The sequence below is a fragment of the Marmota monax genome, unplaced genomic scaffold (genome assembly GCF_021218885.2).
Source record: "Marmota monax isolate L192 unplaced genomic scaffold, Marmota_monax_Labrador192_F-V1.1 WCK01_AAM20220418_F8-fsc00171, whole genome shotgun sequence".
Classification (NCBI taxonomy): Eukaryota; Metazoa; Chordata; class Mammalia; order Rodentia; family Sciuridae; genus Marmota; species Marmota monax.
Window position 1 is genome coordinate 1,335,015 of NW_026694658.1, and position 23,150 is coordinate 1,358,164.

General features: G+C 33.8%; 1 protein-coding gene across 1 annotated transcript in view; it reads right to left on the reverse strand.

Annotated features, from left to right (window-relative positions):
* Usp32 (ubiquitin specific peptidase 32) overlaps positions 1 to 23,150 on the reverse strand; it is a 175,677-nt gene that overhangs the window by 81,546 nt on the left and 70,981 nt on the right. Inside the window, exons 3-5 of the mRNA XM_046423218.2 lie at positions 21,492 to 21,597; positions 16,051 to 16,169; positions 8,887 to 9,046 (exon numbers count right to left, since the gene is read on the reverse strand). Of these exons, the coding sequence (XP_046279174.1) occupies positions 8,887 to 9,046; positions 16,051 to 16,169; positions 21,492 to 21,597 (385 nt within the window). The remainder of the gene's footprint in view (positions 1 to 8,886; positions 9,047 to 16,050; positions 16,170 to 21,491; positions 21,598 to 23,150) is intronic.

Below are 23,150 nucleotides of genomic sequence, written 5' to 3' on the forward strand. Positions count from 1 at the left end.
CCTCCAATTATTACTTAACCTGATCCTGGAAACTGTCACTAATGTAATAAAACATAAAAGTATAAAGCATAATATTGGAAGACAAGAAGCAAGGTAATTTGCATGTATACAGAATACATATTAAAAACTCAAGAGAATCCATTTACAAATTACAGTTGTGTTCAAAATCTGCTGGTATACAAAATAAACATACAAAAATCAGTTTTTCCTACATAATATCAATACCATAATAAATAGAAAAGTGAAAAAGCATATCAAAAATAGCAACCCCCCAAATAAATAAATAAATATCCAAAATGAAACAATATAAGTGAGATTTTCATAAGGAAACTTCACAAATGTTAAAATCTAAATAAATAGCCAAGAATGATGGTGCACATTACTTGGAAGCTGGGGTAGAGGAATCATAAATTCAAGGGCACACTAGGCAACTTAGTGAGACCCCAATTCAAAAAAAAGTAAAAAGGGTTGGAGATGTACCTCAGTGATGGAACACCCCTAGTTCCATCCCAGTACTGGAGCAGAGAGGAGTTCTAAATAAATGAAGAGATATACCATCAACCTAAAATAAGGCCTTGAGAGAAACATACCATGGCCTTAAACAGAGTAGTTACAGAAGATGGTGCTGAGTGAAATTGCTACATTTGAGGGCTAAGACCTGAGGGTGGCAAAGGGATAAATCATGGAGTAAAAACATTTTAGGTATAAGGAGTAAGTATAGAGTCCTAAAGGAAAGAGCATGACTGGCAAATATAAGGAAAAGAAAGATGAGAGTGGCTGAAGAAGAGTTAGTGAGGAAGAGAAAATTAACAGAAACAGAGAATGAAGTCAAGAGATTTATAAGGGTCAGATTATATAAGCTACCGTAAGGACTTTAGTCTGATGGGCAGCAAGAACAGAAACAGGAAGATCAGTTATTCCTCTCTATTAAGGAGTTAAGATCATCCATACATGCAATCAGAAGGCATTTAAAACAAAACAGATTAACAAATACAAGCCAGACAATTCAGAAAAAACATGGAAAAGGGTTTAATTGCTAATAAAAATTTTTCAAAAGAAAAATATAAACAGAATCATGCTACTTCACTGATTCAGAACTTTTCAACACTCTTCCTTAAGGTATCTGGTACTACTACAACTCTTTATTCTTTCTTCATACATCACATTCTCAAATGATACAAACTGCACTCCAATTACTCATATTATTCCTTCATCCCTCCTCTCTGCTTTACATTTCTCCTTAATACTTATCAACATCTGATAAATTTTACTTTTTGCTTATTTGTTTGATTGCTCTCTCTCCCAACTAGAACACATGCTCCTCAAGAGGAAGTTTTTGGTCTGTTTTGTTCATAGTTATATCCTAACACTTCATCAATAAATGTTTAATGAATAAGTAAAAATTATTTGTTAAGCTCATATATATATATATATATATATATATATATATATATATATATATATCTGCAATAGCAGAAAACAAAAAGGTCTTGACAATATGTACCTCAGGTCAAGTACACTGAGCCCACTTAGACTCCATTTTACACTGGAAAAGTTCATAACTTGATTACCCCAAAGAATCTTCTTAATGATCCACAAAATCTATGAAAATGAATTATTCCAAAATGATAAAAGGGGCTGCGATTGTGGCTCAGAGGTAGAGCGCTTGCCTAGCATGTGTGAGGCACTGGGTTCAATCCTCAGCACCACATAAAAATAAAACAAAATAAAGGTATAGAGTCAACCTACAACTAAAAAAATAAATGTTTTAAAAAATGATAATAAAGTTATCCTATATTTTGGAATTCATAGGGAACTAATTACCCACTAATTACTAAAAACAATTATAAACAAGGAAATGACAAAATTTAAAGATAATATTTTAAGAAGCAAAAAAAAAAAAAAAATGGAAATCAACCTACGCTATATTAGATTTCTGTACTGTTAATTATTTGTATCAGTTTACCACTTTAACCTTGGAGAGGAGCAAGAAAATTAGTACCTGTTAATTTATTAACACCTAGTGCAACCACTAAACCAAACATCTTTTTCTCTATGCTACAGACTAAGGTCTCAACCTTGCAGAAATTACGCTACTTCCAAAGTCTTTGTTTTATTTATAATTGCTTTATGAATTTACTTTAATTATAAAAGTAATTTTATTATTGAATACCTAGAAAATGTATAAAAAAATCAGTATCACAACTAATGCTACCATCCTAAAACACCATTACCATTATAATCTTGATTTTATTTTATTTTTTTGTATTGGGGATTGAATCCAGAGGCACTTAACCACTGAGCCATATCACCAACCCTTTTTAGTATTTTAGAGACAGGGTCTCACTGACTTGCTTAGGGCCTTGCTAAATTGCTGAGGCTGGCTTTGAACTTGCGTTCCTCCTGCCTCAACCCCCCTACCCCCAGCTGCTGGGATTATAGGAATGTGCCATTACACCAGGCTATAATTTTGATTTTTGCCAGTCTGCTTAAAATTTGCTGCTAATACTAGCTTACTTTTTCATTTTCAATATTTGTTACTTTTTTATAATGTAATACATTTTTTTGGATGAAAAACATTGAGAATTGTAGATAGTTGAGAAAACTGAAAAACAGAATACATAATTACATGTTTTTATATAACTAATCATCAAACTTTCATTTAACTGACTGTCACCCAGGCTATTTAGGGAGATTTCCAATGTTTTTATTCTATAATCTACCCTAATGTATGATTTCTCAAATTACACAAAATCCTAGTTCATAGTTTTACTTATTAATTTGATTATTTAGCAGGACGGGGGATAAAACCCAAGGGCACTTTACCACTGATCTACATCTCCAGCCCTTTTATTTTTGAGATAGGATCTTACCAAATTGCTAAGGACCTTGCTAAATTGCTGAGGCTGGCTTCGAACTTGCACTACTCCTGCCTTAGACCCCTGAGTAGTTGGGATTATAGGCATGCACTACTACATCCAACTTAATTCACAGTTTTAAATATCAATAGAATAAATTATTTAAAAAAAAAACTTTTTTGGTACTGGGGATTGAACCCAGGGGCACTTAAACACTGAGCCACATCTCTAGTCCTTTTTTTATATTTTATTGAGAGACAGGCTCTCACTGACTTGCTTAGGGCCTTGTTAAATTGTTGAGGTTGACTTTGAACTTGAGATCCTCCTGTCTGCTGGGATTTCGGGCATACGCCACTGTGCCCTGGCTCATTTTAAAATTTGAAACAAGACCATCAGAAACACTGATAAAATAAAAAATGTTTCACATAGAAATATATACTATATCATATAGTTTTTCTTTTATAAACCAAATAACTAACACTACCTTGAAAATTCCTGATGAGATAACATTTGGAAAGGTATAATTACTTTGGAATGGGAAACAATTTTAAAATATGCCAAAACTTCTATTTAAGAATTTTACTTTGGAGCTGGGGTTGTGGCTCAGCGGTAGAGGGCTCATCTAGCATATGCAAGGCACCACGTAAAAATAAATATCCAACTACAACTAAAAAAATTTAATTTTAGTTTCATTTTTTAAAAAATATTTTTTAGTTGTAGATTGTAACTGTATATTTATTTTATTCATTTATTTTTGTGTGGTGCTGCAGATCGAACCCAATTCCTTACACGTGTTAGGCAAGTGTTCTACCACTGAGCTACAACCCCAGCCCGTTACTTTCATTTTTTTAAAGCTGAAGTATCTACTTCAAATATTCGCATACCTAGAAAGAGTTTTAAATTTTGGCAGTATGGGCAATACCATAGGAGCCTGATATTGTTTTGTTTTGTTTTGTTTTAAGTCTGGAAACTATATTTATCAGTCTCCTTGAAAAACACAACTTCTTTTCTCAACTCAAGGAAGGTTCCAATTGCAGAAATAGCTCTTTAACACCAGAAAGAGATCCTCATCAAAAAAGGCAGGCATAATAGCCAAGTGATTTCTTAATGTTAACACAGTTCTTTAATATTTTTGAGGAAACAACCTGCTCTTAGAAACAATGACCTTCTGAGATCTACTTAAAATGGCTCCAAGCCTTACATCATCACTAATAGATAAGATAATCAAGGAGAGAGACAGATTTGCTAGGCAGTTTATTGTCTAAGAATCACTGAAATGCTTTTTTCTCTAATGAAAGAAGGCTGTAACATTATAAAGTAAAATGTGGAAGAAAACATAATAATATATACATTTTCAATTAAAATAAATGATAAAACAGGGGAAATGTAAATTTCTTGAGTAAAAAATGAAGAATATTAAAAATGAATTACTTTGCCATAAAATTCACCAAAATATGACACTATTTACTTCAGAATCTAGATTCTACTACTCCAAGAAATCACTTAAGTTAGCAGGCTTATTCACGCTTATGATAACATTCTGGGAAAATTCCAAAAACCATTTTAATTTATTGAAAACATATTTACAAGAAAGATATTATAAGCACACATAGTTGAATTCTATAGCAGAATATGGTCAACATTAAGGAAAACAATCCTTAATAAATTTTAATCCTTAATAATAAAATGATAATATTAAAACTTCTATTATTTCACTGTTGCTAAATGGGCAATCATTCAATAATCTTGTCTGAATCAAATGAAATCATTATTGAAGATAAATGAAAAACTAATAATTTGTAAGTCCTTGGTGGAGAAAAAAGGCAATCAGAAAAGTGAATCTGCAAGGGCAACTGAAGTCAGTCTTAAGATGGCTCACCACAACCACAACTACTACATGACAACCAATTTTATCTGCAACTACAAGGTACTCATAAAAGATTAAAGAATAAAACCACTGTATGTCAATAAGCTGTCTCTAAGTCCTAAAATGATAGCAAGTGTATATTTTGGAGTTCAAACATCCCAATTTTGCCTCCTAACAGCTTGAGAAACTTTCTTTAACTTCTTAGAGCTTTCACTTCCTCATTTGTAGAATATATATAAAATGAACTTCAGAAATGATACAAGCATTAAATGAGATGATTGATATAGTAGGAGTTTAGTGCCTCCTGTAGTAAGTGTTCTATATGCATGTGGTAAATTAGAAGCCTCCACCATGTAAACTATTTTTGGTGAAAAAACGTACAAAGGCAAACATCAAATAATATACACATTTATCTGCCAGCTAAAATTTTAAAACATTTTTTTTAAAGGACCAAGAGCCAGTTGACAGAGAGAGAGACAGAGAGAACTTTTAATATTTTTTATTTTTTAGTTTTCGGCGGACACAACATCTTTGTTTGTATGTGGTGCTGAGGATCAAACCCGGGCCGCACGCATGCCAGGCAAGCGCGCTACTGCTTGAGCCACATCCCCAGCCCTAAAATTTTAGAAAGTCATAACAATTACATAATATTCTGTAAACATAATAATTACATAATATTCTGTAAACATTTAATAACATAATGTGCCTGATATGGTACTAAAAACTATAGATAATGAATGTGAATAAGACATAATAAGTTTCAAGCCTGAAAGAAGTGAAAGTTGGTCATTTTAACCTAGTGTAGAATACAACAAAGGAATACATACAGGGTTTTCTTGGAGCACAAACATGAATAAGCCCTGGATATAAAGACAGATAAATAGATAGTGTTTTTTTTTGTTGTTGTTGTTGTTGTTTTTATTTTTGTACTGAGGATTGAACCCAGGGGTGCTCTACCACTTAGTCACAGACCTAGCCCTTTTAATTTTTTATTTTGGGGCAGGGTCACACTAAGTTTCTCAAGGCATTGCTAAACTGTGAAGGCTGGCTTTGCACTTCCAATCCTCCTGTCTCAGCCTGTTATCTCAGATTACAGGTGATCACCACTGCACCTATCAAGATCTTGATATTTAAAGAGGTACATGAAGACCATGTAAAGGGTTAACCAAATACAGTGAAAGGAATGTGGTAGGATACTAAAAACAGAGTTACATGATCCTTACTGAAGTCTGAAGGCAAGACAGATAGCAACTACAAAGGGAAAAAAAGTGTTTTAATTAAAAAATAAGGAAAAAGTTAACTTAAAGAAGGAGCCAAGGGCTGAGGCTGTGGCTCAGTGACAGAGTACTTGCCTAGCATGTGTGATAAACTGGATTTGATCCTCAGCACCACATAAAAAATATAGATAATAAAAAAATAAAGTTATTGTGTCCATCTACAACTAAAATCTATTCTTTTTAAAAGATTGATGTGATTTTTTTTTATACCTTTATTTTATTTATTTATTTTTATGTGGTGCTGAGGATCAACCCCAGCGCCTCACACATGCTAGGTGAGCGCTCTACCAGTGAGCCCTAAAAAATATTTTTTAAAAATAGAAGGAACTGGGCTGGGGTTGTGGCTCAGCGGTAGAGCGTTCGCCTTGCACGTGTGGAACCCTGGGTTCGATCTTCAGCACTACATAAAAATAAATAAGTGAAATAAAGGTACTGTGTCCAACTACAACTAAAAAATAAATTAAAATAAAAGAAGGAACTAAGATAAAAGGCAATAAAACAGGAAAGAATTTTGCTTTCCAAGGACAAACAAATGGTGTTAAAAGTGACAGTTCAACCTAGAACTAGTGGGCAATTTAGTCACAATGTAGACATTTCAAAGATTAGCAACAGTCTTCAGAGGCAGAAGAGAGGACTCAGAGCTGGATACAAGTCTGTGTGCTTGACTAGGTCTGTTCATGTACAATAGTAGAGGATGGGATACACACATTTAAAATTGTGAAAAGCTGATTAAAATTAATTATATTTAGAGTTTTGGTCTGTCTCTTCCAAGTGTCTTAAATAACGGCAAAATGAACAGGAATAGGTTATTACAAGAAAAATCCAAAATACCATGGATCAGGGAGAAGACAAGAAAGAACGTAATAAACTGAACTAACCTATTTCAAACTTTGTCTATCTCTAATACAAAGGATTTTTAAAAAAAGATTTTTTAAAAGATGGGCACAATATCTTTATTTATTTTATTTATTTTTATGTGGTACTGAGGATTGAACCCAATGCCTTACATTGTGAGGCAAGTGCTCTACCACTGAGCTATAACCCAGCCCCTCTAATACAAAGGATTTTAAAGATTAACTTATCAAGAATCCTGTTGATACTTAGCAAAATTTTTTAAAATGAAATTTAATCTTAGTATTTAAATGCCAAGTAATTATAGAAAAATGTAAACATCCTGATTTAAAAAATTAAATCCACTAAACCATAAAAACTTGAATTCTGAACTTAAATAGTAAATCAGTTTCTTTTTTTCTTTTTTTAAAGAGAGTGAGAGAATTTTTAATATCTATTTTTTAGTTTTCGGCGGACACAACATCTTTGCTGTATGTGGTGCTGAGGATTGAACCTGGGCCGCACGCATGCCAGGCGAGCGCGCTACCGCTTGAGCCACATCCCCAGCCCGTAAATCAGTTTCTTAAACAAAGGTTAACTGGGCTTGGTGGCTCATGTTGTAAACATAGTAACTGGAAAGCCTGAGATTGGAGGATTCCAAGTTTGAAGACAGCCTCAACAATTTAGCAAGGTCCTAAGCAACTTAGTGAGAAACTATCTCAAAATTTAAAAAATAAAATAAAAGTGTTGGGGATGTAGCTCAGTGGTAAAGAGCCCCTGGGCTCAGTTCCTGGTACAGCAATAATAAATTAAATAAATAGATAGATAGATAGATAAAATGAAAAGACAAGGGAACTGAAAACTATTTGAATCAAGTTCAGTGCCTATTATTACCAGAAGTTATCATTCACAACTTCTGATAACTATAGAATAAAAATTGGAGAAAGTAATTACTGTGTAATTAGTAATAAGATTATAAGTCATGCAAAGGAATAGATACAAATATCACTTGACTCCCAAAGTTCTCTACTCAGTGAACATATATTTGTTTATACTTGGTACTGGGAGAAGGGAATAATAATGATGATGATGATGATGATGATGATAATAATAATAATAATAATAATAATAATGACTCTGCCTGAAAGGATCCTATGATTTAGGAGAGATGATATATGAATGGACAGAATGCTACAAATCCCTTTACTACAGGAAGAAAGTGATAAGTCATTGAAGGGTATAAGTAAGTAGGAAAATTCAGAGAAAGGAGAGATGATATCTGACAGGAAGGCAAGAAAAGTTTTCATGAAAAAGAAATGTTGGCAGAAGGGGGGTATATCAGTAAAGTCTTCCAGGATGACTGGAATTTAATAGGTAGAAGCTAAGGGAAAGGAATTCCAGTGCTAGGAAGAAGCAAAAGCAGACTGTAATCAGGCTTTTGAAACTACCAGAAAGAACAACAGAAATTAAAAATTAGGATTCTGTAGTGAACTGAACAGTCTCACCAAAATTCACGACCACTACAATTCCAGAATGTGACCTTACTTAGAAATAGAAACTTAGCATATGGAATAAGTTAAGGAACTTAAAGTGAAATCCTGCATTTAGGTACCACTCTAAATCCAATGATTAGAGGAAAGGACAGAGAAACACCCCAAGGTGGCCATGTGAAAGAGAGAATGAAGGGATGCTGCCACAAGCCAAGGAATGCTTATAGTCATCAAAAACTGGAAAGGGCACAGCTGGATTCTTCTTTTGAAGGGAACACAGTCCAGTTAATACCTTGACTTTCACCTATAGATTGTGAGAGAATAAATGTCTCCTGTTTTAGTTTATGAATTGTGGTAATTTGTTGTAGCATCACAAGTAACCAAACGTAGCTTAAAGATAATAATATGTCAAGGGCTGATTACTATGCTTCAGTATTTCATTTTATTATATAATGGGTGGGGGAGAGCACTGACAAAAAATTTTTTTTTCAAAAGCATATTCTAATATTACCAGGAAATTACAGTAAGAGATAAACAGAAAACAATGAAACGCCATTACTTACAATGTGTGACTCCAGCCAGAGTTTGGTAGAAAGTGGGAGTATCACTATCATCAGTGAGGGTAACATATACACCTCCAGACAGTAGCCAACGAGAGAAGGTAAAAGCATCTTTGTTTAGAAGAAGCCAATTTCTAAACTTTTCATAGTTTACCTTTTCACCCTAAAATTAAAACAATAAAGATAAATTCAGTCAAATTTTAGGGTATCTTACTTAAAACCTACACAGCCTAAACTTTGCAATTAGTTGACACTGTATCTACAAAGGAAGAATTACATAAATAATGCTACAAGGTGCCTACTCTTGGAAATCAAACTGTTTTTAAAAATAACTGTACTTTGGGCTGGGGTTGTGGCTCAGTGGTAGAGTGCTTGCCTAGCATGTGTGAGTCCATTCTTTTCTTCTTCTTCTTTTTTTAAATAGCTGTGGATAGACAGAATGCCTTTATTTTATTTGTTAATTTTTATATGGTGCTAAAGATCGAACCCATGCCTCACGCATGCTAGGCAAGTGCTTTGCCTCTGAGCTACAGCCCCAGCATAAAAATCTATGTGCTAAGTGCAAATTATTTCATCAATTCATTGATGTAGTCATTGTCAATAATAAGCCACATTTTATTTGCTAAGGTATATCCTGAAATCAGTAGGCTATATTTCTTTCAATGTTTAATAAATGTAATTTTTCACTTGCCTTATCCCCCCTCTTTAGCACTTTGAAATTTGTCTTAATTAGCATATTTTAATTAAATCTGTATGGAATTTAAACTCTTTTAAGTTTCATTTGCAAATTAAAAAACAACTATCCAGGAATTCTCCTGGAGTAGACAACCAGGATCCCAGAAGGCAAGTATTCACAAGCCAACCTGAGTACAAAAAGAAGCAAGCTGATCTCCATTTCTTAGCTTCCTTTCCAAATATTTGTATTCCTGAATCTCTAGAGGAAAAAAACAATGCAAACAGGCTGAAAAGGAGCATCATATAGGTGCCAAGTCAATCCCTTAGCTTGAACAAGAGCTCCTAAGTTTAGTGAAGGCTTGATATTTCTAAGAGAAAAAGGAAAAAACTCACAAGGACATACAAAGAGAAAGACATTTAGGAGCCTAGCAGGTCTAATCCTAATACAAATATTAAAGGATAGAAATAAATAATAACCTAAAAATGAATTATGATAGAAACACTGTTCAGTAGCATCCTAAGTAAATACAGCAATATGTTTAGACTATTAGTTTCAGGACATTTAATGTCAGTGCAATACAGTCAATCAAGTTAACACTGACAGTTCTGATTTTCTGAAGGGAAAACTACAGCATTCAGAGTTGCTGCAGGGACACAAGAGGACACTGCCAACATGTTGAGAGATCCATATTTTTAATTACTCCACAGCTGTCTGGAAAGAAGCTTAGCAGTATAAATTTTAAAAGCTGATGCATATTTTTGTAGCTAAAATTCTGACACTGGGATAAGTCTTAAATAAACTAGCATTCTTCAATTATAAGTAGCAGTTTTTTTCTTAATGGTTATGATATTGTGAAATATATATTTGGTCTTCTCCGTTTTTCTTCTGCCATTTACCAGAAATGACAATTAAACCAACAGACTCCTAAAATTTCAAAAAATGATATCAGATATAAATTTCCACTTTAAAAATCAACAACCAAGGGACTGGAGTTGTGGCTCAGTGGTAGAGAGCACTTGCCTAGCATGTGTGAGGCATTGTGTTCGATCCTCAGCTCCACACAAAAATAAATAAAGGTATTATGTTCACCTACAACTAAAAAAAAAAAAAAAATCAACACCCCCCCCCAAAAAAAAAATCAGTAAAAAATAAACAATACAACTCTAAAAGGAATTTCCTTTATAACTTCATCTGTCAAGGCCAATAATAAAGCATAAAACAAAGCTGAGACTCCTGACACTTAATTTAGAGGCTAGGTCCTTCTTTTAGCAATAGTGCTTCTCTTCATAGATTTTTTGTTTTGTTTTGTTTTTTAACTTAAAGAATAAAAAAACAACACAACAGGGGCTGAGGTTGTTGCTCAGTGGTAGAGTGCTCGCCTACCATGCGCAGGACCCTGGGTTCAATCCTCAGCACCACATTAAAAAAAATATATATATATATATATATTTGTAGAAGGTACAAATAAATTTATTCTAATATAAACTGGATATGAAAAATATGCTTTTTTGGACATCAAGAGTCTGGATGCAATCATCAGACAAACTATTAAGAAACTAGACCAGGTAAATATATCAAAAAATTGAATCAGATAACATTATCAGTGTTGGGTTGTTTTCTGTGGCTCTGGGGGTTAAACCTAGGACTACACACATGCTAGGCAAGTGCTTTACCATTGAGCTACACCCCACTTCTTCAGTGTTAGTTTTAACTAAACATAGGTTATGTAATAATTCCAATAATTACATATATGAGCCTTCCAAAACCTTGCATTTCTTTAATCTCTTTAAAAAAATCTTGTCATTAAAAATAACACCAACCCAGTCTTAAAAAAAAATTATATGGGGCCACTGTTTTGGAATAAACTCTTATGCTAGACCCCAAAAGAACAGATGAAAAATCAAAATGGAGCCATTCATACTAAAGTGCCAAGAAACCAAACCAAATCTGACCTTTGAAAAGAATCAGCATAAAGCCATTCACAGTGACTCTGGATGTTAAGAGAGGAGGATTGCAAATTTGAGGCCAGTCTCAGCAATTTAATGAGGCCTTGAACAACTTAGCAAAACGCTGTCTCAAAATAAAAAATAAAAGGTCTGGGGATATAGCTCAGTGGTGAAGCACTCCTGGGTTCAATCCCCAGTATCACTCCCCCCAAAAAAAACCAGGATAGAAAAATAATCAAACATCCACAACAGCTTCAACTGAATGACAATTAAGTTCCCTCAGCTTTATTCCTCACAAAAAGATAACCTGAAGTACACTGATGTTAACCAATTAGATAGTTTTCTATCGTTCCTTTGCCCTATTCTCACCTTACAAAGGAAGTGATTTTGACCAATCTGCCTTTTCCAGCCCCTTTTCTGTCTATAAAACCCATCAGAACACTTGTTCTATTTTATTTATATTAATAAAGGGTTGTCCAATTCTAGAAATGCAATTAAAGCTAATTAAGTCTTAACAGGCTTTTTTCTTTTCTTCGTGTGTGTGTGTGTGTATGTGAGAGAGAGAGAGAGAGAGAGAGAGATGGATGTTGGATAACCAACACAGCAATCATTCTACCACTGAATATACCCATGACCCTCCACCTTATGATCTTTTATTACAACAAGAGTTCTCCCTCCTACAATTGCACTTTTAAAACATTTCATGCTCTCCAACATAATTTCCTCTTATGAGCACATTTCTTCTTCTATCTTGACTCCAGTGATTTTTTTCAATTACATAGGACCTAACACCAATTACTTACCTGCATTTTGACAAATCTAATAACAACTTCTCAACAGTCAAAAGTCAACTCATTTGACATTTCAATATGTTTAACACAGTTAAGTTCTCTCTCTCTTTTTTTTTTTAAGTACTGGTGATTGAACCCAGGGGCACTTTATCATTAAGCTATATCCCCAGCCCTTTCTATTTTTTATTTTGAGACTGGATCTCACTACATTGCCCACGCTAGCCTTAAATTTGCAATCCTTCTGCCTCAGCCTCCCTAGTAGCTAGAGTAACTTGGCTTTCAGGATACTACAGGCCATTTTCTTAGGGTCCTGTTTTGATTCCTCTTTATCTTATGAATTTCTAAGCACTGGAGTTTAGGAGTCATTCTTCTGATCTGTTTTGGGTAATCTAGATATCCTAGATGAGCTCATCCTCACCTGTAAGCCAATAAATTCTTCCTGTAAACAACAAATTTTTACTTATAAAAGCACAGTTGACAACTCCATACCAGTGTCTTATGGGATTCTCGAGTTTACTTAAATCCCTCTTGATATCCAAGCCTCCTTTTCCAATAGTCTTAGTCATCTCAGTTAACAGCATCTCCAATTTTTCGCTATATTAGGCTTCCTCTACTTTCTGTCTGAACCCATAATCAAAACAAGAGAAGATGTGTCAAATCTACCTTCAAAATGCAGAATCTAAAAACTTCTAATCATCCTGCTGCTATTCCACTACTCTAAATGATTAGGTGATATCTCCTCTATTACTGAACTATATGGATAAGCTGAAATTGAACTGTTCAGACTACCTTCCACATAAGATACAAAGTGATGGTTTGTTTTGTTTTTATTTTAAATCCTTATATTACATTATATCTCTGCTCGTAACACAGGGTTTCTATCTCACTAAATTTTTTTTCTATCTGACTCAGGGTAAAATTCAAAGAACTCACATTATAATCTACCCTCCACTCCTCAATGATCTTTTTTCCTACTATTCCCTTTCTAAATCTATCCCAAATAAATTGGTCTTGTTGCCAGGTACAGTGGTACATGCCTATAATCCTAGCAGCACAGGAGACTGAGGCAGTAGTTCAAAGCTAGCCTCAGCAACTCAGGGAGGCCCTAAAGCAACTCATCAAGACCCTGTCTCTAAATAAAATATTAAAAAGGGCTGGAGATGTGGTTCAGTGATTAAGTGCCTCTGGGTTCAATCCCCAGTATCTATCTATCTATCTATCTATCAATTAATAAATCAATCAATTGATCTTGTTATTGTTTCTTGAATGTGCAAAAGCATACTTGAACCTCAGGGCCTTTGTGCATTCTCTTCATGGAAGGTATTCCCCCATGTATCATCATGATTTTATTTTTAATTTCCTATAAATTATTTGCTTGGATTTTATTTTTTCCGACAGACTTTCCTAACCATCCTATATAAAATGGCAACACTCAGTTGCTGTTTCCAAATCACCATCTATTCCATTCATTCTACTTTATTTTTCCCTATAGGACTAATCATCACTTAAAACATGGGCCTGCTATAAGGCCTAATTTTAGGGAACTGGGTGACCAAACACATTGAGTTTTCATTTACAAAATGGGAGTATATGCATAAACTGTATTTAAATGAAAAACTATATATTCTTCCTGAAAAAACAGCAGAAGAATAATGTATTTGGCAATTTATGTAAAATCAAATTAGATTTGAAAAGACTAAATTACTTTTTTTCTGGCTAGGGTAGCAAATTTTTATTATGGGAAACAGATAAGACAAAGAAACCATAGCCCAGTTTATCCTGAAGTACTGAAATACTATGACAGCAACTTCCAGTCAATCTGGTAGAACCAAAAATGTAGGAGGCCTATGTGTTATACACCTAACACAGAGAAATGCTGGATAAAATGTAACACCATAATAACCACCAAAAACTCATAGCTGAGTTCAAAAGTAAACAAGGGAAATCACCAGGTGCTATCAACATAGAAGAAACTCAAACCAGATGCTAAGTAGTTTAAAATAGATAGTCCAAACAGATACTAGAACTAGGTATATGCATATGGCTGCTGTATGCCATAAAGCTGAATTCCCTGAAAAAGAGCAAGACCAATTAAGTACTGTCATATTAGAGAAATGAAAGTAAGTCAAACAGTCACCCATAAGAAAGAAGGTAGTCATTAGTAATCCATGAAAGGATTAGAAATTTCTAAAAGGGTTTCTACATTACCACCTCTAGGGACTTTTCACATAATAGCAGACCTCAGAAAAGAAAAATAAAATAATTTTTTTTGGTGGGGGTGGTAAGGTTGCACATTCTCTACTGTTTGTTTTCACTCTTTAGTTTTCCTTTTATTGAGGGATAGGGACATTGAACCCAGGGCCTTGGACATGTTATGTTAGGCAAATGCTCTACCACTGAGTTATATATGTATTCCACTACTTTCATTAATTTTTTATTCTGAGACAGGGTCTTGCTAAATTGCCAAGGCTGACCTAGAAGTAGTGATCCTGCCTCAGTCTCCTGAGCCCTGGGATTACAGGCATGCACCATTATGCCTGGCTTCTCTATTCTTCGGTTCTCTACTATTAGAGATACAATGAAAATTATTTTTGAAAACAAAGATGACAAATTTCAATCCAAATATTTCATTATGCAAATCCATTAAGTAAAATAGAATGGTTTGATATCACAGAATGGCTCAAGGCCAATGAATGATATATCTGTATATCCATGATGAAAAGCAGTAGCCCACAACATAAGCACTATTGCAGGGTTCTGCAGAATTCTGTGTGTATGTGGGTGTCAGTTAAATAATATGGGAGTGCTTTTCATTATAATGTAAATATAAACAGTAGAATTGAGAATTTTCAGATTCACAAATGCAGCATGTGTGTAAATATATATTATATATCAATCCCATATATGCATATCTCAAATATAATGAGATTCGAGGACCTTTGAGCACAGCAGTTGAGGCATAAAAGGCATAAACAGTTGAGGCAATTATTTTTAAAATACTAAGTGGTTGTTTTGGGGGGGGGGATGGGAGGATTAAATAAACTTTAGATAGGACAAAGGGGAAAAGGGAGGGAGGGAAAGGGAGGGGAACAGGGGTAGAAAAGAAGGTAGAATCCGAAAGTCATCATTACCTTAAGTACATGTATGAAAACACAAAGGATGTGACTCTATTCTGTGTACAACCAGAGATATGAAAAATTGTGCTCTATATGTGTAATATGAGTTGTAATGCATCCTGATGTCATATATAACAAAATAATATTAAAAACAAAAGCCAAGAATTTGCAGGTAAATGGATGGAACTGGAGACTCATGCTAAGTGAAATAAGCCAATCCCAATAAACCAAAGGCCTAATGTCCTATTATGCAGATGCGGACTCACAATAGATTACGGGGAGGAAGTGGAGGTTTACTAGATTGGACAAGAGGGAGTGTGTGGGGGGAGGAGGAGGGAATGGGAAAGACAGCAGAATGAATCAGACATAACTTTCTTATGTTCATATATGAATACATAACCAGTGTAACTCCACATCATGTACAACCATAAAAATGGGAAGTTATACTCCATATATGTATAATATGCCAAATACATTCTACTGTCATGTACAACTAAAAAGAACAAATAAAAAATGTTTTAAAAACACCAAGAATATTCTAAACATAAACATGTATTCATCATGAATAGAGATATTACACAACTAAGAGTTAACAATTCGACACCAAGAAGGGATGAAATGTACATCTTTAAATATACCTCTGAGAAACACTTCCTGAGTGTTTCTGGAACTTTACCATCAACCGCATGGAGCATTCTTTCCATTTCTTCCCGTACAACATAGCTCCCAGATTCACTTGAAAAGAGACTAAAAATATCTAGGAGAAAAAAAGATAAAATAAGTTATTCTTAAATAGAACAAATATACCCAAGTAGAAGTAGGGAGAGAGGAGAAATAACTGAGTGATTATTAGAGCTGAGACTTTCTAAATACAAATTAACTTATTCCCCCAAAATAAGAGCAATACAAAATGGCAATGTGGTATCTTTCAAAGATATGAAATTTGGGCTGAGAATGTAGCTCAGTGGAAGAACACTTGCTTAGTATGTGTGAAACACTGGGATCAATCCTCAGTACTGCAAAAACAAGAAAACACCAAACCAAATCTGCAAAAATGTCTTTGTTTGACAATACCACGTTAGCAAAGGCTGAAAGAAAAAGGGTCTCATACAACGTAAATGGGAGTAATACAACAACCATAGAGAGTAATTTGCCCAAATCTAGTAAAGATGAAGATGTATGCTAAAGACTCCACTTGCATGTAATTTCACTTCAATCCTTCAGAAACTCTGATTCCTGTGCATAAAATACAAGATGTTCACTAAAAGTTGGAAAAAAGATAAATGTTTGTTAACAAGATAAAAAGGAAGTTGAGAGAGCTGGGATTGTGGCTCAATGGTTGAGCTCTTGCCTAGCACGCATGAGGCACTGGATTTGATTCTCAGCACCACATATCAATAAATGAATAAAATAAAGGTCCATCAACATCTAAAAAAAAAGTTTTTTAAAAAAGGAAGCTGAGATTACATAAGGACACAAAAAGAAATATCATTTAGCATTTAAGAGAAACTAAGTTCTTCAAGATGGATATTTTAAAATATTCAGAGAAAAAGCAAACTATAAAATAATCTATTGATTTATTAAAATATTTAGGACCTACAGACCAGTTGAAAATACATTTAAGGATAAAAAACATAAAATATAAGGCCATGCATAAAGAATGAATGATCACCAAATTCATGAGAGTGATAATCTCTCTGAAGGGTAAGAATGTAATCATTCAGGAATACTTAGAAAGATTCATCTCAGTCTAATATTCTATCCAAAATCTGGGGGCTGGGGTTGTGGCTCAGTGGTAGAGCTCTCGCCTAGTGTGTGTGAGTCCCTGGGTTCAATCCTCAGCACCACATAAAAATAAATAAATAAAACAAAGGTATTGTGTTTAACTACAACTGAAAAATAAATATTAAAAAAAATCCAAAACTGGGATAACAATGTTAAGACTGTATAAATCTAGGTAAAAGTATATGATATATATATATATATATATATATATATATATATATATAAATGATTGAAACATTGTTGTTATAGGTTGAACTGTATCTTGTAAAAGATCCTGAAGTCCTAATCTTCAAGTACAGTTACCCCTTTGTATCCACGTGGGACTGGTTCCAGGAACCCAAAGGATATCAAAATCCATTCAAGTCCCTTTAAAATGATATAGTACGTATATACAACCTCTACATATCATGTCCCTATACTTTAAATTATCTCTAGATTACTTATAATAACTAATACAACATGTACATATAAATAAAGAAATGACAAGAAAGAAGTTTATACACGTTTAATACAAATGCAATTTTTTTCCCACAGTTGGTTGAAGGCACAAAACACACAGGATAGATTTTAATTATGAATGTAACCTTATTTGTAACTAGATCTTTGCAGATATAATTAAATTAAGATGAGGTAGTTAGGGTGGGACTCAATCTTATATGACTGGTGTCTTTATAATAGGAAGAAAAGACATACACACATGATGAGAGAGACAAGAGACTGGAAAGCTGCAGGTATTAGTCAAGGGCTATACCAAAGATTGATATAGGCAGGAAGAAAAGATTTTCCCATATGTTTCAGAGGAAGCATGGATGGTCCAGCTGAAACTTCAATTTTAGATTTAGAGCCATCAGAACTATAAGAGAATTAACACCCGTTGTCTTAAGCCACAGATCTGTGCTGCTTTGTTATAAGGCAGCTATAGAGGGGGGAGGGAAGAACAGAAGTTCACTGGATTAAACAAAGGGAAATGAAGTGGGGCGATGTGAATAGGAAGAAAGAATGAAGCAGACATAACTTTCCTATGTTCATATGTGAATACATGACCAGTGTAACTCTACATCATGTACAACCACAAGAATGCAAAGTTATACTCCATTATATATCAAAATACACTCTACTGAGATTGGGGTTATGGCTCAGAGATAGAGCACTCACCTAGCATTCATGACACACTGGGTTTGATCCTCGGCACCATATAAAATAAAATAAAAATATTGTGTCCACCTATAACTAAAAAATAAATGTTCAAAAAATACACTCTACTGTCATGTATATATCTAAAAAGAACAAATAAAAAATGCTGTAGACAAAAAAAAATTATGGCAGCCCTAAAAAACTATTAACACTCATAATAAAAATGGAGAAACTTTAAAAATGTATGCCTATGTGAGCTGGGGAGTACTTCAATGGTACATCATTTGTTTATTAGCATGAATGAGGTCCTGGGTTCAATCCCCAGCACCAAAAAATAAAAATAAATATATTCATGCTTATGACCATCAAATTTTTATTTTAAAAACTGATAATTGTTGACTGACTGCAGTACTGGGGTTTGAAGCCAGGGGCTCTCATCACTGAGATAGAGCCTTAGAGCCTTAGCCTTTTTTTTTTTTTTTTGCCAACACTTTTATCTCCCCTAAATTGCCTGGACTTAAACTTCCAATCCTCCTGCCCCCAGCTTCCCAAGTAACTGGAATTATAGGTATGCGACCACATCTGACTCAAAATTTTTTCTTTCAATTACTGCAGCCTAGAGACAGTTTGTGTTCTGTATTGGGTTTTTGTTATTATTTATCTGTTTTGGGAGTACTAAGGATTGAACCCACAAATACGCTATCACTGAGCTACATCCTATCCTCTTTTATTTTGAGACAAGTTCTCACTAAGTTGCTGAGACTGGCCCTGAACTTGTGATCCACCTGCCTAAACCTCCTAAATTGCTGGGACTTCAGTTGTGCTCCATTATGCCTGGTAAAAGGAAAAACAGGATCATAGTTATATCCCAACACATAAATCAACTTAATGTTCATTACCTTGATTATGGTAAAATAATCAGTGGGCATATATATGTGCCAAACAGATTAAAATGTACATTTTATTTAAGTGTATTTTGTCATATGTCAATTATACTTCAATAAAAATGTTTAAAAAAATTGAAAAGAACAGCCTAGATTCAGAAGCAAGAAAAAGGATAATAAAAGATTTAGAAGAATCCGGCTAAGGGCAGTGTTTGAGCTGCTATAACAAACTACCATAAACTGGATGGTTTATAAAGAACAAATATTTAATTCTCTCAGTTCTGGAATCTAAACAGTTCTAGATCAAAGAGTGAACAAATTTGGTGTTTACTGAAGAACTATTTCCTGGTTCACAGATGTCATCTTCTCACTGTATTCTTACTTGGGGGAGGGAGCAAGAGGTCTAGCCTTCTTTTATAATGGCACTTAATCTCATTCAATGAATGAGGCACTTGTGATTAGCTTCATGACCTAATTACCTCCCAAAGGCTCTACCTCCTAATAACATTACCTTGGGGGTTAGGATCTCAACATTTGAAATTTGGAAGACAGAATGTAGGCAGGTAGAGTAAAAAGGGAGGAAAAAGAGAGAAAACTGTAGTATCCAGTGACCAAGGATTAAAACCTAATCAAAACGAGGAGCAAAATGTTACATTCTATTTATATAAACAGCCTTCTATACTTCCCCAGGGAAATCGTCAATGAAATTTACATTGCTCTAAATGCCTTTAATAACCAGATTTGTCTCTGGGGTAGTCAAAGAAAAGAAGCAGTGCACAGAAGACTTTATAAATAATTAAATGAATGAAATTTTAAAATAAGTAAATAAATCCAAACCCCAGGAAATACAAATAAACAATAATCAACTATCACCCCTTTCATATTTGGGGGTGGGTATAAATGATGCCCTCTCGTAATAGAATTTCCCTTCTTAGTAGAATTTAAAGGTGCTAACATCTTCTAAGCTTAGATAATTCATCTAATAAAATTAATTCCTGAAGTTATAAATAAAACCATTAAAATAATTAAAACTTGTAGCAAATATTATTAAGTGAACTTTTAATTATTAATCGTAAGACATTATTAAGTGCATTTTTGGTTGATGAAGTAAGCAAAGATTAGACTATTACTTCTGTGTCATTACAATGCTTTTAAAATCATAGCTTTTGGGGCTGGGGTTGTGGCTCAGCAGTAGAGCGCTCGCCTCACATCTGCGGGACCCTGGGTTCGATCCTCAGCACCACATTAAAATAAATAAACGAAATAGAGGTATTTAAAAAAATCACAGCTTTACAAATACATAATTCATACCCTATGAAATACACCTTTATAAAGTATACAATGGTTTTTACTATATTCACAACATTGTACAAAAATCACCACATGGGGCTGGGGTTATGGCTTAGCAGTAGAGCGCTTGCCTCACACATGTGGGGCCCTGGGTTCAATCCTCAGCACCACATAAAAATAAAGATATTTAAAAAAAAAAAATCACCATTAATTCCAGAATATTTTCCATAACCTGAAAATAAACCTATTACCCAGTAGCAGCCCACTCTCATTCCCCTACCCTCCAAGCCCCGAAATCTCTAATATATTCTGCCACTAGAGATTTGTCTAAGCTAGAAATTTAATATAAATGGGATCATAATGTGGCATATTATAACTAGCATTTATTACTCAATAAATGTTTTTAAGGTTCATCCATGTCATAGCATGAATCAGAAGTTTATATCCCTTTATTGAAGATTAATATTAAATTGTATAGAAATAACAAATCTTATTTATCTATTCATCAACAGATGATAGAGGACTGTTTCTATATTATAATCATAATCAACAATGCTACTATGAACATGTGTGTATGTTTTTGTATTTTTTGAGACCACATATGTTATATTTTCTTGGGTATATATTTATAAGTAAGATTTCTGGGTCATTTGGTAACACAATACTTATTAGAACTGCCAAGCTAATTTCGAAGGTGGCTACAATATTTTACACTGCCACCAGCAATATATGAGTTACAATTTGTCCATAACCTTGTCAATACTTATTGTTATCTTTTATTTTAGCCACCCTAGTGTAGTATCTCTTTGTGATTCCAGTTTACATTTCTCTAATGACTAATTATGTTCAGAGTTTTCTAAGTGGTTAGTGGCTACTTGTATATCTCTGAAGAAATATTTCAAACCTTTTGCCTGTCAGAATTCTGAGGTAAATTACTGTGCACATGTGTATTATTATTATCATTTTGAGATAATAAAAGTACTTACATTTTGCTTTCTCTTCATCTCTGCCTCTTGTAAGGAGGACAAGTCCAACTATTAAGTTATTGAAGTGCAGCCCTTTGGATGTTCCACCAAAAGAACAGTAAATCACCTAGAAGAAAATGATAACACCAACTTGAGGGCATGTTTTAGTTATGGAAGAATGAGGTGGTTATCACCTTTAATAAATCTTTTCTCCATCTCAAAACAAGGTTCTTGTGAAATAATGTTAAGTTTAGTGAAATAATGTTAAGTTTCACTCTCTTTTGCACCTTGTTATTGCGCTCAGTCAAGAATATAATCATCACTCTAAAGTAAATATATTATAGGTTCACACAACTGAATATTTATTCTTTCCTTCTGGAGTACTTATCTAAGAAGGTTCAATAGCTTCGATAATGTGAAAAGGATTTTGTACAATTAAAGAACTTCCTTTAATCTTGGTAAAATTTACATTATTTACATTGGAAGAAAGTCATTCTCTAATTCAACCCAGATACCAAAGCTAGGAGATCCTGGAACAACATACACCAAGCTCTAAAAGATAATGGATGTCAACCAGGAATTTAATATCCAGCAAAATTAAGCTTCAAATTTGACAATGAAATAAAAACCTTCCATGATATACAAAAGCTAAAAGGATTTACAGCAAAAAATCCTGCACTACAGAACATTCTTGGCAAAATATTCCATGAGGAGGAAATGAAAAACAATAATGAAAATCTGCAAAGGGAAGAACTACAATAAAGGAAAAGCCAACCAAAGGAGAAATCAAGAAATCAAGCTTAATATCAAAAATTAAGAAAAATGACCTGTCATACAATTCATGTCTCTTTCAACTCTTTTTGATAAACTTTTACACATAAAAATTTTAACCACAATATCATCTAATTTTTCAGAGTTTTGTTTATTTTGTATTTTTTTTCTATTTCTATTCACAAAGTTACACAAATATGTTCTTTAAAAGTTTTATCTCTATTTTCTGTGTATTACATTGCCTGTGATATGAGATGAGGTATATTTTACTCTTATAATTTAAAATCCATTATTCAAGATTCAAGGATGAAAAAAGATATATCAGAGTAAAAAGAGTTTAATAAGGTATTTATAAAGGTAAGAGCAAGGTTGAGGGAAACTTAACAAATTTTGTGAAGCACCTTTCCTTCCGTAAACTTGGAGAGGTAGGAGGTGAAGTAAGAGAGAGCCATTATGAAAAACTTGTAGGAGAAGGTGACCTAACTGAAGTTATTCCCACCAAAGGCATGTAGAAACCAACCCACAGTTTAACAGAATCTTATAGGGAGGAATAAAACACCTTGCTCTATTCTTGTATATTCCAAGTACATCTCTTTGGTGTTCCTTTCTGATGGAACTCAACAAGAAACTACATAACAAGGGGGCTTATTATGTAGCCTACAGTATATGTCTCATCAAAAGGTAAAAGATGGAGAAAGGAGCCAATATGGCAGCCACTGGTTACAAGAGGCCACTGAGTATTTGAAATGTGGTCTAGTCTGAATTGAGGTGTGTTATGTGTTAAATAGACATTTGATTCCAAAGAATTACTAGAACAAAGAATATGAATATGAACTACTTTACTAATAATTATTTTTTAAAAATATTTAATTATTTATTTATTTGGCGGACACAACATCTTTGTTTGTA